This window comes from Strongylocentrotus purpuratus, unplaced genomic scaffold (genome assembly GCF_000002235.5).
Source record: "Strongylocentrotus purpuratus isolate Spur 01 unplaced genomic scaffold, Spur_5.0 spur5_scaffold_5, whole genome shotgun sequence".
Classification (NCBI taxonomy): domain Eukaryota; kingdom Metazoa; phylum Echinodermata; class Echinoidea; order Camarodonta; family Strongylocentrotidae; genus Strongylocentrotus; species Strongylocentrotus purpuratus.
Window position 1 is genome coordinate 29,408,984 of NW_022145611.1, and position 21,654 is coordinate 29,430,637.

The window sequence follows — 21,654 nt, forward strand, 5'->3', positions numbered from 1 at the left end:
GTGAGTGGCAAATTTAGATTAATGTCTCTCTTAAAAAGTACAGTGGCAGGGATTGATACTTCATTTTCAATTATCATTAAGCATCGCGTATTAATTTATTTAATGCCCCCTCCCCCATTTACATGCTCCCAGGGATCATAAAGACGATCATTTATAGCGTTTACATTTTATAAGATCTTTTCGAGTCAAACAAAATGGCACATCCATCTTTAATAAAAAGCAAATTGTTAAGTGATTTTTTTTTAAATTGCATCATCAACATAAATATCTAGATTAGTTTCATTAATTCTAATCAAACGAGTTATCTCAACTCACAACACACGTGAACATAAAATGAGATGAATCATGGATTACATTTTACCCTATACAACCCATAATTATTATGTTCCCTCATCCTATCATTAGTAATATTCCATTTCATATGAAAATGAAATGTTGTAACAACCTTTTTCCTCACTGATGTACGCAAACATTCTTGAAATACTTTCATGTTACTTTTTTTTCTTCATCTTCCCCCAGTTGACAGACTGACTTGATGGCCGAGCGCGGGTTGATTCCAGTCTACACAATGTACGTCATCTTCAGCCAATGAAATGCCCGGCATGTGAAACAGCTCTGTCCAATGTTTCCTATTTAAAACAAAGCAAAACTAAAACAAACTTTATGCTATGATGTCATATCAGAAAATAGAGACAATTTGGTATCCGAGGATTCGACTTCTGAATTAAAATGTTGTGACTTGTGCAGCGTGATGCATGCTGACGAAAACTTCAGATCGAGCGTCGAGATTTGAATTAAAGGCCGACCCGGTCGTGTAGACATTCTCTTCTTGTGCGAGTGCTCCATTTTAGAGTATGATCTGTTTCTCATCTCTGAATGGACTTGCACTATTGTTTATGTTTGTATGTATTTGACATAAATCAGATGAAAAGGGAGGAGTTGTTTTGTGACCAATTGTAAATCGGAGAATGAACTCCAAGTGTGGAAGAAACTGATTCATCTTTTTAACCTTGACAAGAGAGTCAGTGGATAGAAATTTCCTCCCGTCAGTCAGTCGCTTCAAAGCAATATTATCATGATGGAAATTGATCATGGAGAGAGAAAAAATAGGTAGGGAGAGGTCGCGATGAAAGCTATTTGGCACTGTAGATCTTTCTTCTACTCGAAGGAACCAAATAGAAGAAAACTTGAAAAGAAATTATTGATCGTAATATGCAGAGTGGATCATTCGTGGAAGTACACAAGCGTTGGATTCGAACAAAGCATGCAGGATCGTCCGCGAGGAGGATGGTCTTCAAAAAACTGTTAATTTGATAATACCGCTGATGAAATGATGTTGCCGCCTACTTCGGCAGATGCCAAGGATTATTTAATGGCATCGCCATACTTGAGTCCTCTCTCCGCTGCTCCTATGTGACTCATCACATCCGATGCTGGCATCTTTGACGGGATCGCTTGGGCATCAATCATCTCGGAGATGGGCTTGTCTGCATGCCACTGACTTTTTCACATTGGAGGCGGGGGAGAAAAAAAAATCCATGTTTAAAAAGGGAGGTACTCCCTTTTAGAATCGAAACTTTCTGCTCTTATTCTGTGAATATGCTGGATTATATGCGCCAGTGTTTACTTCGATTTTAAAATTATTACGTGCTCCTTACCAATGTATGATTTTCAGAACATTATCATTTAATTTATCTTATTCTAAAATTATTAATTTTAGTCGATTGCACATTGTCACATTTTATTTCGATATTTTATCAACCTTCTTTCCTCTCAGATTCTTTTCTGACTTTCTGATTTCTTTTACATGTTTTTCCTTCTCTTTTGATTCTGAAGTAATATCAAATTGCTATCTTATTATCAGCTCCTTCCCTCTCTCTCTAGCTCTTATTCTTTTTCTCGTTGATATTTCCCTTCTATCTTTCCCTCCCTTCCCATACATCCGTCTATCTGTTCCTCTGCGATGATATATGAAGATATCTCGTTGTCATGACGTCGTAGCCTAGCGAGCTACAAGCTAAATTTGCTTCTTTCTCCCAGTGACCATGAGCGAATTCTATCGCAGCAATGAACCAGAATGAAAAGGGTCAAATTTTATGTAGCATGAATTTCCTGTGCTGCTGCACGGGGGAAACCCGTTTTGGTTTTAATCATTTTTTATTCCCTGTTCGACCAAATGAAATTATTCTTTAAAGTTGCATCTTTGAAGTCTTACAGAGATTATTATAAAGGAGCAATAGTTTTCGTGTTTTTTCAAAGATGTTCCTGTGAATGCTTTCTTTGATCGAGATTTTTTTACAAACCAAAACATTAAAAAAAAAAAAAATTTCTTTGGGTTGTTCCCAGTGTAGTCGATGAGCAAATTGACTGACATTTGTGAGAAATAGGCTTGCGAACATCATTACAAAGTGTCACAGAAGCAGAAAAGATTATAAGAAATAATGATGAATTATAGAAGGTCATGGATATTTTTCAAAACAAACATAAGGGGGAAGGAATTTAATCCATTTTTGGTATGTACTAGTAGAAATAGCATTTATGAATATTTTTTTGTTTTTAATTCTTTCGTTTCACTTTAAATAGAAAATCTTCTGAAACTGGCATCATAATGCTAATTTTCGTTTGACGAGGATTTTCGATTGGATTTAGGAAGATTCCCAACACTAGTTAGTAAGAAATCAGGGTCATGACCTCACCCGATATCATGCCTTGCCTTTTGAATGAAATGGAAATATTTTATTTGCATGATGATGTACAATTTGTAACCCAAAGAATGAACGTTTGTAACTTAATGCCATTAGCAGTATGATATGAAGGGCGATTGCCTTTGCAGATGTTCTGATGTGTGCGGTAATTTTGCTTTGATCTCGTCACACTAATTGACTTTGACGAAGAACTTACACATCATGTTTTAATTCGTGCACAAGTTTTCTGTATTTTCGTGAGTTTCAACTGGATTTTTCTTGACTTTGACTAATGTTTTCGTCAGAAATATGCATCATTATGTTTTGAATCTGCTCGATAAATTACCCCTTTTTTGCTAGGGATAATACAGATCGTTATGTGTAATGATGGATGAAATGTTTAGAGCAAACTTTCTTTGGAATTTCATGCTATTTCGATCAAAATGATTCGGCTTAATAATCTCACTTATTCCTCGATGTAATTTGTAAGTCCAGTTGAAGAAAAAAAATGCCAGGATGGTTGCACATTTGCGCGAGATTTTTTCTTTCTTACTAAAATAGAGTTGGAGATTTATCGTTAGGGAAATTGGAATAGAAGTAATATAATTGTATGAGAATGGCCACGAACTAGTGCGCAGCAACGTTCATGCTTTCGAATGATGACGATTTTCAACAGCAATATATTATTCTTGTAAATAGTGCCCACAAATGTTCGACCTTATTATTCATGTTATTGTGAACATATTGTGCTTTGAATCTTGTAAGCTTGTTTTGAAACTATTGTGGAAAATTATCATGAACTAAATGCAGCAGCTATGTGTTAGCCGGCTGTATGGATTAGGTGCATTTCAAAATACTTGCTATGTCTTTACAAAGACCAATGTTCTGCCAATCTCTTCCGTTGTATTGCTCTGAGATGCACGACTGCAATTTTGATTAGCATTAGGACAATTGGAAAAACATTTTGACAAGGTCATAATTTTTAAGTGTACATAATTTGCATGTCAAATTTCTCCCCTTATATAGAGGCAACATTCTTTCAAAAGTACTTACGTAGGTTTCCAGACCAAAATGCAGTTTTGTACAAATGTGTTGTCTTAATTTAAAGAGAAGATGCGGATTGAAGGACCAAATACTTTGGAAATTAAAAAATGGAATGGATTACAAAGATGGGGCACAGTATCTTTTAAAATGATTTGAATATCAGATGTGGTTCTGGAAGATTTTTTTGAGGGGGCAGGGCTGTCGGTGTTGTTGCTTTCATTTTATACATATGCTTCGCTCAGATTAATTTGTAATCGAGAAAGAGAAACCCAACAAGATTGACAAATATCTTCCAAGGTATTTTGGGGTTGTAAAGGCGGCAATATATGTTTAAATTCGAACAGTTTCTCATGTAGTGTGAATACAGTACATGCTCTATACAGTATATGCTATACATCAAAATACCATCTTTTACTATATAAGAGGGTTGATCAGGATTAATGTGTGACAATAATGCGTAATCATGGAAATTGATACTAGCTATATTTCATAGAACACTTAATTTCCATGTAATGACATTTAAAAACGATGTCATTTTCGAATTGAAATGTGAATCCTATCAATGATCTTCTCCAAAGTCCACAAATAATTTTTATCAGGATAGAGAATTATGAGGTAAAATACTTGTGACTGTTCGCACAAGTTTTCCACTTGCGGTTCGTGAATAGAGCCGTCTTAATTCATATTTTGTACAACATATACGAGGTATAACGTTGAAGGAAGTCAACATTTACCTTTAGTAAATGCAAGAATACTATTTAAAAAAAAATCTGAATGCGTGTACCTCGCATGTGATATTTCTCATTCAAGGACTCCCGGTTAAAAATTGTGCTCTGGAACGTTTGATGCCATGCACAATGATAATTGTGTTCTGCCGACTTTTGATACTCGATTTATGGCTCGATCTTTCAAAATGTAAAAATCCAATTATTAAAAGCATAATTTTAAGAATAGCATTCAAATAATAATCTAAATGAATATGACATCGTTTTACTATACAATGTAAAAACCTCATGCTTGACTCTATACAACTTTCCACTTATTATTGACACATAATTCTTTGAATTTAGGTTATTTTATGATATCTATTTGACTAATTTACCAGATCACCACCCCCTATAATAACTAACCCCCCCCCTGGACAATTATCAATTAGGGGGTGGTTGTCCTAGGGTAGTTAGATTGGGGTAATTGTCTGGGGGGGGGGGGGGGAGTAGTTAACTGGAGGATGGTTGTCCAGGGGTAGGTGTCCTAGAACCCTAGTTTTTTTTAAAGCTTGTGCTTGTATTCATCTTTTAAATTAATATATTTAGCTCACTATTGATCTAAGTCATCTTCACCCTTCTGAATTACTGTAATGAGCATTAGAATACATTTTTACTGTTTATAATGTACATATAACAAAGTATTTGCATTTGTCCATTAACCATATGCGACAGAGTAGAAGTGTGAATTAATTTTGCCAAGAGTTTTAATAAATTGTTTGTTACTACTGCAATGTTGAGTATTGTGACGTCATTTTTGTTTTCGTTGTACAATATACCACTCGCATTAATCAATGTTAGGATTTGGGTTTACTTCCTCAAAAATTAGAATTTGGACATTGGTATCATTGAAAAGCCTTTTTATTCCCCTTTACAATGATTCTTCATGATAATGTAATTATGGAATGAATATGGGGCCCAGCAACATTTTGACATTGTCAAAAGTAATTTTTTTTCTTTATTTGTTTGGAAGATGGAATGATGTTGACAATTACATGTACATTATTTTGCAACATTTCGCCTTTGACTTGGCCCCATATTCAGGTGTACTGCACATTCCATGATAACATTATCATTACACATAGGGCATCATTCTAAATGGGAATTAACAGGCTTTTCAATGATACCAACCTCAAGTAGGATAAAGTAGTAACAAAAGAGATGTCAATGCTGAAACTTGGAATTGCAGAACTTTTTGTATCTACTGATTTACTGATGGATAGGTTTTTGGTTAGGGTTAGGTTGTCAATGACAAACTTGTTAAAGTGACAAATTAATAAAAAAATCTTTACAAAAAGACAGCATATAAAATGAATAGGAAAGAAGTAAACAAACAAATCATAATAACAGAAAAATTAGCAAGTGTTTTATGTTGATGAATTTTTAATACTCTTATATACATGTATGATACAGAATTACATAATGATGTTTAGCACAATATTACAAAGACATTTCTTTGAGCTTCACCAAAATATAAAGTAAGAGCTTCCAAAATAACTATTTTTCTGAAACATTCTACATGTATTTGTGATTTTCTGATACTCCATTTTTGGTCAAACATTTGCTCCAGGGTTAAGTATAGGGTTGCTAATATTGGGGTAGGTTTAATATCAGGTCCAGGGTTGAAGCTGGGTTAATCAGTTAGTTATGTAAATTACCACGGAACAGTTGTTGCAGGATCACATGTCGTTATATCCACCGTTTCCTCTAAAATTCAATTAAAAAAAAAATGATTTAAAAGTGGCCGTCTGAAGCTCTTTCTTTCTTTACAACAAAACAATATAAGCTTTAAGTAAACAATTATCATAAATAATTCCCTCTGGTACTTTTAAGCTTATTGTTATCTGCTACTTCCCATATCCTTATCTTATATTCCCTACATTGCACATGAGGACCATCTTTTATATTTTCTCAGCAGGAAAAATGGTCAAGATATTCATGTATATCATGTATAAAGTTACAAACCGCACAATTGATTGGGATGCCACATTGCCACTACTATAAAATGCACTCTTGGTTTACATTACAAAAATATATATTTATCATTTTCCAGGAATACACTCGATCTCAATCTCTAAAATATTGAATTATAATTTTCAAAAAATGTTGATATGAAACTCTTATATTTTAAAGGAAACTTTTGATAAAAAAGAATTATAAAGTGCCAGAAAGTAATTATGATACATGATTCTAAAATCTTCTGACCCAATGTGATTAAAAGCACCACACCTAATAGCATAATTATTTTAATTTTAAAATGTCAACATTTTATTTAGGACAGTACAGTGAAAACATAGGGAAAAACCCTAATACCTGTCATTAAGTAAAATAGTAAAAATATGACCAATAGAGTCGAAAAAAACGTTATTCCAATATTGTCAAATAACATGCTCAAAAAGTAAAATGCATATCATGTTTCTCCTTCAAGTTGTTTGGCAAGCTTCATTTGGTTTGCGTTGTGCCTCTCTCTCAGCAACTCCATCTGTTTCTTAGGTCCATTCTTCCTGCAAAAGAAACATATGAATAACAGTCTCATTTTTTACAAAATAACACTACAAATATTTTGATATCATGCAAAATTAATAAAAGGAATTAAAACAAATATTTCCATTCTGTGTTAATACTCCAGTCACACCAATGAGATCAACACCAGAACAACAGCAGGCCGATCAAACAATTACATTTCCCCCAGTGGCCAAGAATCAGTTGGTTTGGAGTCTGTAAAGGGTCAATTCGGCGGTGTGACTGAGGTATTACAATACAATGCATTACTAAAACAATCACTCATTCTAAGTAAACATCCCTTTGAATTTCTTTCTTCAAATTAATTTAATACTAGTTTTCTACCACTACCACCAATATGAGAGAAATTTATAATTCAGTATTAGGTATCTAATGATGTGGGACTTCATATGATCAGGATCATGCAACCTTGAGCATCGTCCATGGGCACTATTCAGTACCCAAAATTATTATCAATATTATCAATCAATATTCAATAGGATTTAAAGGATCTCATCCTCATCTCTTTGGAATGATCCGCCTCATTCATCATTTTATATCCAATCACTGGGACTTATGTTTCGATCCATCATTTTTTCATCACGAAAACTATCCAGTATCATTATCATCATCACCACCACCAACATCATCATTATTGCTATCATCATGATTACCACATCTATTGTCACTATCATCATCATCATAACTACCATCATCGTTATCATCATTATGACCATTACAAACATCATCATCATCACCATAACTACCATTATCATCATCACCACCATCACAACTACCATCATCATCATCATTGTCACCATAACTACCACCATCATCATAAATATAACTACCATCTCCATTATCACCATAACTAACATCATCATTATCACCATAACCCCCATCATCATCATTATTACCATAACTACAATCATCGTCATTACCATCACCATCGTCATTGTCATCACCATCACCATCATATCATCATCATCACCACCATCACCATCATAACTACCACCATCATCACCATCAGAAAACATAAATATTCTGATGTTACCTTGCTCTCTCTTTGGTTTGGTTATACAGTTCTGCAATCTTTTTATCCTTTGCATCTAGTCTCTGTGTTGCATATTCACTGCTATGTCTGGAAAGAAAAATACATAATAGAATAACAAACAAAGTCTACCGGTAAATATTTGTTGCAGAAATCAATCTAAATGAATAAATGAATAACTGATATGATGTAAGAATTTCTCTCATTTCACAAATTCTGAATCTCACCAAATATATATATATATATATATACTGATAAGATTAACTTTTCATTTAACAATAGCAAACTTATAATCAGGGATGGAATGGGTAGGCGTTGTACATTAACTTTGAATCATGCTATAGCCTCGGCAAAACCATACAAAAACAAGCTCTAAACATTAGGAACAGAAACTAGGCAGAGGCTGTAAGACGTGCTACCCTAGCCCAATGACTCACTGAGAATCTATGACGCAGGACAGACAGAAAATAAACAAACTGCCATCTGTTGGACAGTGATTTATCCATCAACTACTGGGCTTAAGGGACGTACATTATTATCAGCTGGGGATTGAGTTTGGGACACACTGTTGATAATAAATATCCCCAAACAGCATGAGAGGTAATAAATGTGATTGTCCTAATCTAAACTTGCAATCTCCATCTCCATCTCCTAGTAAATGTGACTTCAAAGGCCATTTTTGTATTCAAAATGATTCAAAACACTTTAATCAAACAAGAGCCAGTATGAATTTTTTTGTTTAATACGACTTAGGTACAAAAGGTTTTAAGCTTTTATTTTTCCTTCATCATATAATTTTTTCAAATTGCAAGTCCAAGATGTATAGTCATTCACTGTCCCATTTTGTTAAAAAAAAAAATGCACGTACACAGGAAAATTATAAAAAATTAATATTGTTTCATTTCCCTCATTATTTCTTCTGATCCAAGCTTTAATGAGCATGTCAACTTGATAGATTTATTTGTATACTAAAACGTCTGATGTTAGCAATGCAAGGGACAAAACACCTTAGATTAACCCTTCTGTAGAACTATATACATTTTCTTTTGAAAATCACAGTACAATAGAAAGTACAATACAGTACAATACTACATTATCTATTGTCATTTAAAGCCTGTCTGCACTAGTTTGGCCAGGGGATAAGACCTCCCTGCAAGGTCACTGACAAGTGGTTATCTCATCAAATCAGCTCTCAATTAACATAAGAAAAAGGGGATCATGGGGGACCAACGGGCACCGATTAGGCATTGTTTCCTATATAGAGGGCGCAAGTAGCTATAAGTAGTGCAGTGGGGATTTTAAGTTTCAGTGGATGACACTGTGTAGTGGGCTGTAAAGAAATAATATCCCAGTTAAAAGAAAATTCCCTGGTACTCAACTAGCTATAACCTGCATATTATACATGTATAACCATCGTAACCGACACACCATAGAGTTCATCATGGATGTAGGATTCAACCCATCCATACAGGACCAATAATGCTACAAGTGTGACCAGAAACATCATTTTAGTAGCCAAGTAAGAAAAAAAACAAAGTTGTTGGGAACAGCTGAATGAATTTTAATAAGCATCAGTCAGACCTCACCAATAATAAATTATAACTACAACTATAAGGATAAATCATTCCCAAATCGCTCATCCTCCTGTTTTAAGTTGAAAAGGCAATGAGAATCCTTGTTGTAGGTCAGATTTTCAATGGTTAAATCATGAGCCTCCCTCAACAATTTTCATCATGATTGCTAAGCATGCGATTTTCTTAGGACACATCTCAACAATAATATCCAGGCACTAATACTTTTACTCCTTCTATGAGATGTCACTTCCGAATAAGTCATGTGGGTTGTGTTCAATGCACCATCATGTTTAATTGGCAGAGCCCCATCGATTTAATCACTCAGGTGTAATCACTTTTATCTTAATTTGTATTAAAATAACAATAATAATAATAATTGGATTTATATAGCATTAGGATACAAGGCACTGTCTCTTAGACTATCAACAATTTAAGAGGAGTTGTACAGGTATGTTTTCAGTTGTTTTTTAAAGAAATCTAGTAATGTTTCTTAAGCACGAGGGGAGTTTGTTCCAGAGACGTGGGGCTAAGGACTAAAAATGATTAAGAGAATATGATGTTCGTTGATAAGTTACACATGTACATATTTCATCATTCTCGTTATTGCCGAGGTCTGTACTGAAGAGAAACTGTTATCCTGCATAATGAACCTCTTATAATGTACTGAACTTACTTGAAGACAAAGAAATGAAAGACAGCACCGGTAAAGATGAATGCGACACACCCATACACCACATAGGTGTTTTTAACTCTCCTGAATCCCTTGATTCCATAGTAGTTCTCATTCACCTTCTCTTCACCACCTTCCCTGAAGATGTGCGTTCTTGGAAACCTGGTCAAAGATTATCAACAAAAGATACAAATATGGTTTGAAGAAGTCATTTCAACTAGAGTTAGGAGGCCATCAAGATGACAAGTGAAATACAAATGTAAATGATATAAAATTACTTTGGAAATTACGCCAGTCAGGGAGAACCCCATCGCTATGAGAGTGGTCATTTAAATCACACAGGGCAAGATTCTTTCCATTAACAAGTTGGATATTTTGGGGGAAAGTGCTTACTGTTGATTGTTCTAAAGGTTCTGACCTAAACTGAAGAGAGAGCCTTGATTTTATCGTTCTCATCATGAGCGGACGTGTTTTGTGAGCTCTCTCTTTCGCTTTAAGTAATGTCGCCTGAAAACCGTCACCACTGCAATGCAACACAGTATTATCTGTCATCCATTTGCAATAGATAACTTTGGACATTATTTTAAATCTGTTTTCAATCTGAATCTACATCAGTAATACTGGTAATCTGATATCATACGTCAACTTATATAGCTGACACCATGGCAAACTACAGTCGGATAAACTAGCTACCTCTATAAGCACCAAACTGAACAATGCTTTGGAAAATGCTGACACTATTGATAAACTGGTGAGTGCTATCAGGAAATCCTGGATTTATGAAGTAACACCCATTATAACGATAAGCGTTGCCGAAACATTGAATACTACGTTTGAATTCAAATTTCATGAACGAGATGTCCGCATTGCCGCTCTTGAAAGCAAACTTAGATCTATTCGCCTTCAAAATGAAGAGGCAGAACAATATTCACAAAGAAACTGTCTAATATTTCAAGGAATGACAGAAGCTGAAAATAAAACATACAGATGAAACTATCGTCAAGCTCTGCAAAGAGAAAATGAAAATTGAGATTGAATGTAAGGACCTAGACAGAAGTCATAGACTTGGTCATATGAAAGATGCCATGATAAAGTATACCGTGCCCGAACACTTCTCCGCAAATGGGAAGAAACTCCCGCGTTCATTCACCAAAGTCTCACCATGCATCGAAGTGACTTATATTGGAAAGTAAACACTGACTTCAAAGATCATGTAAAAGTGGTCTGGACACAAGATGGCCGCATCATTGCCAAGCTGAAAAAGAACGACAAACAGGTCATTCCCGCAAACAAAGACGACCTCCAGAAACTAAGAGATAAGCTGAATGAATGAGGTGTTTAATAATAATGAGACATTAGTCCACTTAATCAGCCTGTGTTGTATGGAGAACAACCGATTGTGCCCCGCTATTTATGTCCACAGGCATTTTGATGACCCATGAGCTACTTTCAAAAGTTTTTGTGATTCGTCCAATCCTCCGATCACCGATCCGAGTCAACTCATTCTTCTTCCGATAAATGAATACCGGTAATGAGCCCGGATCATTGACCAATCAACGTCGCGTTATTCCGATCCTCTTAGTTTGAATCATCTGAAAGTCAATGCCATCATCTTGTTAACATGATAACCCTTTAATTTATTAAGAAAAAAAAATACTGCTACTTTCAAACCCTGATTTAATAAATGTCATACCAATCTGATTCTGTATGTCCACCAAATGGGTTGTCCGGTGAGACATGATCCATGTTATGAACTCTGATCTCCTTGATGTGTGGTCGGGTAAGACTTAGATCGTAATCTCTCCTGGTGGTAGATTTACTCAGGATTCCATACGCCTCATTCAGCTGCACAAACAGGTCATGTTGGTCTGGGTTCTGGGGGTTTGCATCAGGATGGAGCTGTATGGGCAAGGTTAAGGGAATGAAATAAAAGATGAACAACATTCTTTAACCTACTTCTTTGAATCGTGATCCAACATTTGCTCTAGTTTTATTTCATCAACAATCTAGGATTAGGTAGGACTACAATTTGGGTTGTATGTCAGAGATTGAAGAGGAAAATTTCAATAGAATTTAACCACAGATTTAACCTGGATGATGAGTCCTGCATCCCTTTTGTAAAAGATAAAAAAGCATCACACACATTTGGTATGAATCAGGATAGATACTCGCAAACATTAGGTGTGAAAGTGACAGTGAAACATTACTGTTATACATGTGTGTGCCATGTAATTTTCATGCGAGTCTTGTAAAGTACAGCTAAAATGCTATTGCAGCTTTATTGTAAGTTTAGCTTATTGTCTTTCACAATGGCTGACTGTAGAAACTAAAGCATTATGATCAAATACAAGTTAGTTTACAACGCCATTGTATTTAATTTGAAATCTAGGCCAACCCTTCCTGGTCCTAACATTCTGATAAAATTTATTTTGCAAGCAAGCAAATATTTTAGCCCTGCAACACTTCAATTCAAATTTTGAAAGAGGGAGAGAGAGATTTAAAAACTGGAACCTTCAGATTTCAGTAGGCATACTTACAACTTTTGATAATTTGAAGTACGCTGCTTTTAATTCTAAATTGGTTGCATCTTTCTGCACTCCCAAGGTCTCATAATAGTTTGGTTGTGCCTGACTCCACATCCTGGAAATGAACAAAGAAATTGATTGTTCAATAAAACCATAGAATTTCACAAAAACTCTCACCCAAACAACTTCATGTAACGTAATCAAACTTAACCATTTGGAGGGTTTGCAATTTTATATATTCTTGAGCAAAGTCTAAGAGAGTGAGGAATTCGTTTGAAATTACTGAAAATGGCAATTGAAATCTATAAACCCACAATAGCAAACATGATTATGGGTACAAGTTTGAAACTCTGCATCAAACATCAATGTTACATACATGCTATGTTCCTACTGTACACTTAGGTGTGTGTTGTGTACATTGTAATTTCCCTGTTGTTTACCTAGTTGAACCACTACACAATAGAGGAATTTTTTTTTTTTTTTTTTTTTTTTTACTCACTATTGATTCTACGCTTCTCCTGTGAGGAAACCTTGGTACATACATGTAAAAAATGAAATGCACAGTAATAAACATATCAAAACAAGAGAGTGCACCGTCTGACCAGCAAAATTCTATTCAATATGAAAACGAAAATGCACAAACCTTGCTCCAGTTGTTATGCCTCTAACATGGTTCAGACTTTGTAGAACAAGTCTATGCTGACATCTTGAACACACCATGAAGGCATTGGTGAATGGCATCCTGATTCTCTCATTAGCTCAAGGTGGTGAATTCCTGCAAAGACAGAAGAGATAGGAATGCTATATTGACCTTAATGATAAATTATCATTTTCGTCATATTTAAGGTGCAAACTTGCAAGTTGTACTGAAATTTTTTGGTTGTATGTGTGTACTTATGCTTAGTGTGCGTCAGTTATGTGTGAAGTGCGTCACCTGTATAAAGCATGACATGTCAGTGTGTTTGGTACGATTTTGTATGGTCAACAGACAACACCATTGTGCTCTCTGCTCAAGTGGGCCCTCTCTCTCTAAACTCTCCGAAAATAAAAGTACCCCAGTACTCTTCAGCAACAGCGATAGAACAAACCTCTCGGAAAGAGAACTACAATTCCCAGCAAATCATCAATTTCTTGGCGTCACGTTTGACAAAAAACTGACATGGAATGCCCATATTCAAGATATTAGAAACAAATGCAGAAAAAAAAATAATATCCTGAAAAGCGTCGCTGGTACAAGTTGGGGAAATCACACAAAAACACTACTTATGCTCTATTGATCTCTAATCAGATCACTGTTAGACAACTTAGACTATGGATGCGAAGCATATGAGTCGCCAAGCGAAAGCTCAAAAAAAGTTTTAAACTTGATGCAATACCTGTCCTTACATATATGCGCAGGTGCTCTACACGGTACAGCCCTTCAGGTGGAAATGAAAGAACCCCCTCTAGAGTTTAGGAAAATGCTGAATGAAAAGTACCCATCCATCTTTCCCCGTGTGATAAACCACCTGGCATTAAAACCAAACATCCAATCATGTTGGCAATTTGAAAAGCTAAAGAATAAAAAAGTAAGACAACCTTTTGGATTGAGAATAAAAAAATGTAATAATGATTAAGTCAATTATGAAAAAAGTAATATTATTTGTCTGCGGTACGTTTTTATAGCAGGCAAATGTTGTTTGTATCGTTAATGAATGCATACTTATGTTGGGTCCGAGGCCGTGCCCCGATGGAATGTAATTTGCATAGGCAGCTCGTACAGGTGTGCGAGCTAATTCTGCCACAGAGACCAGGGTGTGGCATCAATTAGTGTGTAATTGAATCATTCCAGCTTGAACTTTCGACGAGACAACTTTTATTTACAATACAAGTGCATTGTGTCATGTTATGTTACAACATGACTGCGTTTGAATAAGGTTTTCCAAAGTTTTTATGCTCGTTGAGTTTTACCTCTGGTTTTTTATCCTGGACCATGAATGGTCCGGTTTCCTGTGAAGGAAACGAGAAGAAATGTTTGTTAAACATTCATATTGAATAAACGGCCGGCTCTCAGTAGTCGTTGTCAGGCTTTCCCACAATAATTGAAGTGTATTATTGTGTTATTTGTTGGTATTGGGAGTCAAGACTGGAGGGATGACAGACGAAATAATATGTGAAGTTATAGGACAGACTACCACTTCCTACCCCCTCCTGGCACAACTACATTGCCCCAATATCCATTGAATTGACTGAATCAATAACAAGAATGATAACCTACATCAAATGAGACTAAGAAGTATCAAACTCATCAAATCAAAATGGAATAACAGCCTTCATATAAGTCACAGATGGTTAAAAAAATCCCCATCAGGCACAGCTGCTGCATCCTTTTTTTGTTCCACATTTCTCAATAAGGCAAGCTAAGCATCTCACAAACCATACCTTCAGCAATTAGCAATCAAGCAGAATTAGCAACAATTGCCCTATTTTGGATAGAACAACTACACCTGCACACAGGGGTAGTCATATTCACAGATTCCCTTAGCGCACTCCTCTCCATGCAATCTATGAAAGGAGATAACTATATAAACGACATCAAGTATATACACAAGACTAGTATACAAAGGCATTCAAGTTCATCTTGAATGAATCCCCTCTCTTACTGCGAAATACTGGGAAACAAAATAGCTGAGCTTCTTGCAAAATGAGCCCTAACTGAAGAGATACAAATAAATAACAAATTATGTTTATCTGATCTCCTACATCATTCATGGACAAACTCTGGAGCATGCAGATTAGGCTTGAGTCGGTACGGTCGATCACACCGGGACCCGACCGTTGCCGTCGGGTCCCGGTTTCGTTTTTTGAGAACCGGCGCTCCGAAAAAAATAATGAAATATGTAAGAAATTGCAGTTTTGCACACCACTAAAATCAATCCACCCTAAAACTTAAGTATTTAATTGTTACCAATCGTATTCTAGCTCATCCAGAATCAATCCGAACTGCTGATAGAAATATGGGTTGCAAAGCAGTTCGCCCCATGGGGTTGTTGTTGCCAGCTAGCTGCTAGCTAGCTTCTGTACTGGCCGGGTCTCTCGGCAGAATTAATAAATCAGGTTGAAAGAAACATTAATGTTTGAATAATAAAACGACTTTCTAAAAAGTACATCTTTACAACATACCGATCGAATAATTTTTAAAAGACAAAATATATATTTTTTCTTTGATTTTGAACACCGCATGCTTCTTTTAAAAGCTGAAAATGACTTGGTAATCACAAGAAGTTTCGATACGGATAGCTGTTGCAATGCAAGTTCAGACTAGTCTCGGAAAAATGCGCAGTGCTCCTTGTTAGCTATAATGCGTGCCAGAACGAACCCAAACAAAGACGTGATCGTAACGAGAAAAAAATCATTAAAAACTACGAGAGCACAATTGGAAAGACAACTACTCAAAATTATCGTAAGCAGATACATAACTTGGAGGAAGAATACAATAGTTGTCCAAGAAAAGCCACATTAATAGTGATATTTAATGAGTTACTATAGATACAATCATTATCGGAAGGGCCTGCTGCATTATATCTAAACGTGTTTAAATTGAACACGAGGCAAATACCGCCCTCTACGGTAAAAAGCAGTATAACAAAGGATTCGAGTATTTGCAGCAGGCCCCTTGCGATAAAAATGTACCCAGTTACTCCTCGATTATCACAATTTCTGTGGCATTTCTTGGGCGATTATTGAATTCTTTGTCCAAGTTATGTATCTGATTATGGTAATTTTGAGCAGTATATCTTTCCAATTGTGCTCTCGTAGTTTTTAATGATTTTTTTCTCGTTACGATCACGTCTTTGTTTGGGTTCGTTCTGGCACGCATTACAGATAACGAGGAGCACTGCGCATTTTTCCGAGACTAGTCTGAACTTGCCTTGCAACAGCTATTCGTATCGAAACTTCTTGTGATTACCAAGTAATTTTCAGCTTTTAAAAAAAAAACATGCGATGTTTAAAATAAGAGATAAATATTTATTTTTGTCTTTAAAATATTATATGATCGGTATATTGTACAGAAGAATTTTTTAGAAAGCCGTTTTATTATTCTAACATTCATATTTTTTGACCAGATTTAATCAACCTGCATAAATCAAAATGGCGGCTCGATTGTAGTCTTTATATTTTTGCTCGAGTTTTTTTTACTTTTAGAGGCACGATAATGGCACTAAACATCGCCAATCATGGATGAATATAATGTCAAATGGAAGAATATACCAATCTGTGCCGAGGTATGCATGTGTTGATTTATTTGACTGATAAAAATGTCACTTTTAAGGGACATACTGATGATATGCGCTTTTTATAGAGGCAAGTGACAAATCCTGCGAGCTGATTTCGGGACACCGGGTCCCGACCGGTGCAAGGCCGTCGGGACCCGGTTTATGAAAATCCCGACATGACTCAGGCCTAATGCAGATACAGCGAAATATCTTGTAATCTATCTGCACAAGAAGCTGAGTTGGAACTACCACATCGACCAAGTAACAAGGAAGGCTAACTCCACCTGAGCCTTCCTCCAGAGGAACATCAGATCATGCCCACGAAAAGTCAAAGTACTCTGCTACCTCACCCTACTTAGACCAGTCATAGAATATGGAATCATCATCTGGGATCCCTTTATCCAAGCCAATACCAGGAAGCTAGAGTCGAGATGATCCAGAGAAGATATGCACGTTTTGTTTGCAAGCAATGACCATCGCAGAACAAGCAGTGTCACAGCCATGCTCAACCAACTACGATGGCCATCTCTGCAAGAAAGGAGAGCCCAGGCGAAGGTAGCGATGTTCTGTATCAAGAACTCGCTGATATCCATCCCCCAGACAGTTCTGACTCCATCACTACCTGCTCCCTGCCAATGCTTAGTGCATAAAGTTCTTTGGAAGATGCAATCACAAATTACACTCATAATCTAAGACACTAAGTCCATATCTGATCATTCACTCAGGCAGTCTTTTCAGCATCATACTAAGAATGCACATTGTACGATAATCTCACAATTTTAATTAACTCATTTATTGTCAAGTAAGTAAGTTATGATCTTGTTGTGTTGGTTGTTAAATTGTCATCTTTTCTGAAATTTTAAATAGATCTAGAGGCCGGAGGCTGGAGGAGGCCCAAGGGTTAAGGGTAGGGAGGCCAATGCCCGGGCGTAAGGCTTCTACACCTACGATTTGTGCGCTCGTCGCCCACTTCAAAAAATTAGCAAAGGGAAAAAAATGATGTAAAAATAAAAATTGAAGAAAATATGAAAAGAAAATACAATTATACATTTCACAACATACCTATAATCACGGATCTGTAACAGTCTTTCACCATTTGTTGACAATCTTGCAGATTTTGACGTTTTTTAATCCAATAACTGTGGTTGCAGACGACCTTGACGCACTCGCACCACCGACTAAGAAAATCCTAGAGGGCGTAGAGGTTTGCTCACTAAAAACCTTCTCATTGGCAGAAGGTAGACCCTAAAAATATGGGATCCGTTTTGAGTAAAGAACTTTTGATAGAGATCAACATTTCAGATGTTCACAATTGCCACTTCTAACAACTAGAAAATATAAAGAAAAAAGATTATATCTTTTTAAATACAGATTTTTACAAACTGAACATTCGAAAGTAGATAGAGTACGATGTTTCTGTCAATCTTGCGTTGGTTTAAGCCCTATAGCTACATCCATCTCAAAATGAGAAGGAAAACAGTGAACAGTGACGTCATTGTTCGCGCCAAAAATAAAGGGTATTGCGACATAATCTGAGCTCCGGTCAGATCGTGCGCAAAGCGTAGTCTTATTTATAGACCCTAGTACCTTATTCTCACACCACTAGATACGAGTGTCGTGCAGTAATGTATGAGAAGTGTTAAAAAAGATATTTCAGTAAAAAAAAAAGTCTACGTGAGCAGTCTATACTCCAATTGAGAATTGAAATGAAAGCCATGATTTGAAGGTGTGTGTTGTATGATACATGGTTAGTGAGTGTGTATGTTACGTATAGCGAAAGGGAGAGAGAGAGAGAGAGAGTGAGAGAAATATTAGTACACGTACGTTGCATGCATGGATGTGCGCTATGATTGTGTTCGCTGCAAGATGGATTTTAATTGGACCTCGTAACTTCTCGATCGTTGATAATAAGGAATACTCATGAGGAAATCAAATTATTGGAATACACATCTAAGGTAAATATCAATGAATTATATATATTTCTTTCCTTTTTTGAACCATCGTCTTCGGCTCGTAGTAGTAGAAGATGTAATCGTTCGCACATTGATGGCTGGACTTCAGCCTGCATCGGGGCTTGCCTGTGTCGGTGGAGGGATCAACTAAGAAGAAGAAGGTGTGTACGTGTGCGACCGATTCAAGGCTAGCCGCTGTTAAGTGATTGCACTTTCGCGCGAAGTTTTAAACTTCATCATGAACTTTGTCCCTCGGGCCTGTCTAATTATGAACGTAACTTTGCGACATGAAATATAATTGTTTCAAGGCTCTTACGTACGGAAAGGCGTGGAAGGAAATGGCTACAAACCAGCTGGATATCTCCTATTTGATGGAACCTATGGAGTCGGCAGATGGGTGGATTTTCTTAGTGAAAGTAAATGCTTTCTTTTAATCTTAGTTTTAGTATAAACAAATTAGTAATTAAAAAGTTAGATTTGGGCACTGGCCTCCCTATGAAGGGCAAGGCTCAGCTTTCATTCATTGATGGATTGAGTAAATAAGTACACACTTTGTCTTTCTGATTTTATTTAATTGAATGATCGATTTTTTTTTAAATAAGGGATGGGGTGGGGTCGGATAACTGTCCACCTAGTCATCTATCTCTCGCATCGCATCTAATGTCTGTGTGACTGTGGCAGACGAAGTAAGCCGAAACTCACTTACACGTCTTACCACAGATGGGACTAAAACAAGTAGAATAACATTGAAATGGACATCACTAAAAACAGAGACCGGTTTATCCTCTTAATCAAATAACCGATTTTTAACAAAGCCGATATATAATAGCGGAAATTTGATAGCTTACCTAGTGATATGGTTCTGTAAAACGTTTCCTTTCCATTGGCGAGGGCTTTCTTTGAATTTCTCGATATTAGTTTTACGATTTTGTTGTTGTGTAACTTCACATTTTTTTTTGTCGCGCCGTAGATGGCGCTCCAGATTATGGATCGTCGTCGTCTGCTAGAAACCCCAAACTATCACACTAGATATATAGTTGTCTTTTTAATCATAATTTGTTTGTTTCTCATCTTTAACAAAAACTACATTAAAAACAAAAAGTTTAAAGGAACAAGTAACAAAGAAAAAAAGAGAATACTAGTGAATAGGCGATGTGTCTGGAAACGGTAGCTCCCGTACGATATGAAAAGTATCATATTATTTTCAATTTCGTGGGGGGGGGGGGGGGGAGGAGGGGTGCAAAAGGAACTCCTATAGAACTCCGATAGAACTTGTCTTAATCTCACTAACGACGTGCATGCTCCTGCAGCTCCTCATAAAATAAGTGAAGATGGTCAATGAGTCTGTTTTTTGTAATGTTCTGTTTGTTGTTGTCGCTATACCGCTAAGAAAGTAACGCGATTTTCAAAATATAAATAGCTCTTTAACGAAATTAATATTTGATTGCACCTCAATCAAAATGACGGTACTCAAGATTACACCTAGCTAAGTTTTAACTGAATTGCAGTGCAAAAATGATATAAACATTTATTTTTCTTCACATCCAAAGCGTTTGGGGGCAGAAAAGATTAGTTAAAGGGCACGTTGGTGCTTTCTATTTTCAGAGGAGTGTTACACCCTGGAGCCGATGAAAATTGGTATCATATTTAATTTATTTATTTAATTGTTTATTCATTTATTACATCCAAAGCGTTTGGGGGCAAAAAAGATTAGTTAAAGGGCACGTTGGTGCTTTCTATTTTCAGGGGAGTGTTACACCCGAGAGCCGATAGAAATTTGTATCACATTTAATTTATTTATTTAATTGTTTACTCATTTATTACAGCCGGGAACGGGGTGAAATCGACCGGACTTTTGGTACTTCTTGAGAGGCTATGTGGGCTAGATCATTCACCATAAATAGTTAAAGGAGGTGAGTCAGGTGACACATGGCCTCAATGTTGACCACTATTGACCCCTCTCTCTCTCTCTCTCTCTCTCTCTCTCTCTCTCTCTCTCCCTCTCTCCCCTCCCTCTCTTTCTCTCTCTCTCTCTCCCTCCCTCTTTCCCTCCCTCTTTCCCTCTCCCCTCCCCTCCCCTCCCTCCCCTTTCCCTCCTATATCTGCACATTGCAAAATAGGGTATTACACATATTGCATGCCCTCAAATTACTCACTCTATAGAGTAATGACAAACACAAAAACATGACGGTAATGACAAACAATGACGGTAATGACGGTAATGATGGTAATGACGGTAATGACGGTAATGACGGTAATGACAAACACAAAAACATTTCATTTATAATAATTATAAATGAAATGTTTTTGTGTTTGTCATTACCGTCTTTAAAACTAAGTGCCTACATGTTTTGTAATTAAAAAGATATCTTACTGTCAACAGAGAAGTGAAACTTTAGGGTTTTTCACAATGTAAATAAAAAAGCATAATTACTTACAATTGGCTTTTCAAAAAGAGAACATAGATGGATTAGCTAGAGCCGCTAGACCATGCACACCTAGCTTCATTCTTGCTGAACACCGGCACCGCCTTAACATGCGGGCTGCTGCAAGTGCACTCCTTTCCCTCTCTTCAAATTTATCTGCGAGGGTTTGCTTGCTACAGCAGATACCCTAAATGACTGTGGCTTAT

General features: G+C 36.4%; 2 protein-coding genes across 13 annotated transcripts in view; one reads left to right on the forward strand and one right to left on the reverse strand.

The window, feature by feature from the left end:
* The window catches only part of LOC588667 (SPARC-related modular calcium-binding protein 1), a 49,195-nt gene extending 44,951 nt beyond the window's left edge, over positions 1-4,244 (forward strand). For all 11 annotated transcript variants that reach the window (XM_011675518.2, XM_030998783.1, XM_030998784.1 and 8 more), the window contains one exon: positions 520-4,244. In XM_011675518.2, coding sequence (XP_011673820.2) covers positions 520-536 — 17 coding nt within the window. In that variant the 3' untranslated portion in view covers positions 537-4,244. The remainder of the gene's footprint in view (positions 1-519) is intronic.
* Positions 4,245-6,215: 1,971 nt separating this feature from the next.
* Positions 6,216-21,644, reverse strand: LOC588708 (dnaJ homolog subfamily C member 4). Of its 2 annotated transcripts, none has more exons than XM_030998787.1 (7): positions 21,461-21,644; positions 13,458-13,589; positions 12,827-12,929; positions 11,983-12,188; positions 10,293-10,451; positions 8,049-8,135; positions 6,216-6,996 (listed from the first exon to the last, which is right to left on the reverse strand). In XM_030998787.1, the coding sequence occupies exons 2-7, from the start codon at positions 13,553-13,555 to the stop codon at positions 6,903-6,905; spliced, it is 747 nt and encodes a 248-aa protein (XP_030854647.1). In that variant the 5' UTR covers positions 13,556-13,589; positions 21,461-21,644; the 3' UTR covers positions 6,216-6,902. The 2 variants fall into 2 exon arrangements, with proteins under 2 accessions (XP_030854647.1, XP_030854648.1); XM_030998788.1 differs by lacking the exon at positions 21,461-21,644 and adding an exon at positions 19,871-19,983.
* Between the last annotated feature and the right edge of the window lie 10 nt (positions 21,645-21,654).

What these genes read in the sequence shown, in the direction of transcription:
- LOC588708 (XM_030998787.1), bottom strand. Translation starts at nt 13,555, where the DNA reads ATGCCATTCACCAATGCCTTCATGGTGTGTTCAAGATGTCAGCATAGA. An exon ending in GGCATAACAACTGGAGCAAG is followed by an intron (nt 12,930 to 13,457) that starts GTTTGTGCATTT and finishes GTTCATTTCCAG; the next exon opens with GATGTGGAGTCAGGCACAAC. An exon ending in CAAACCAAAGAGAGAGCAAG is followed by an intron (nt 6,997 to 8,048) that starts GTAACATCAGAA and finishes TTTCTTTTGCAG; the next exon opens with GAAGAATGGACCTAAGAAAC.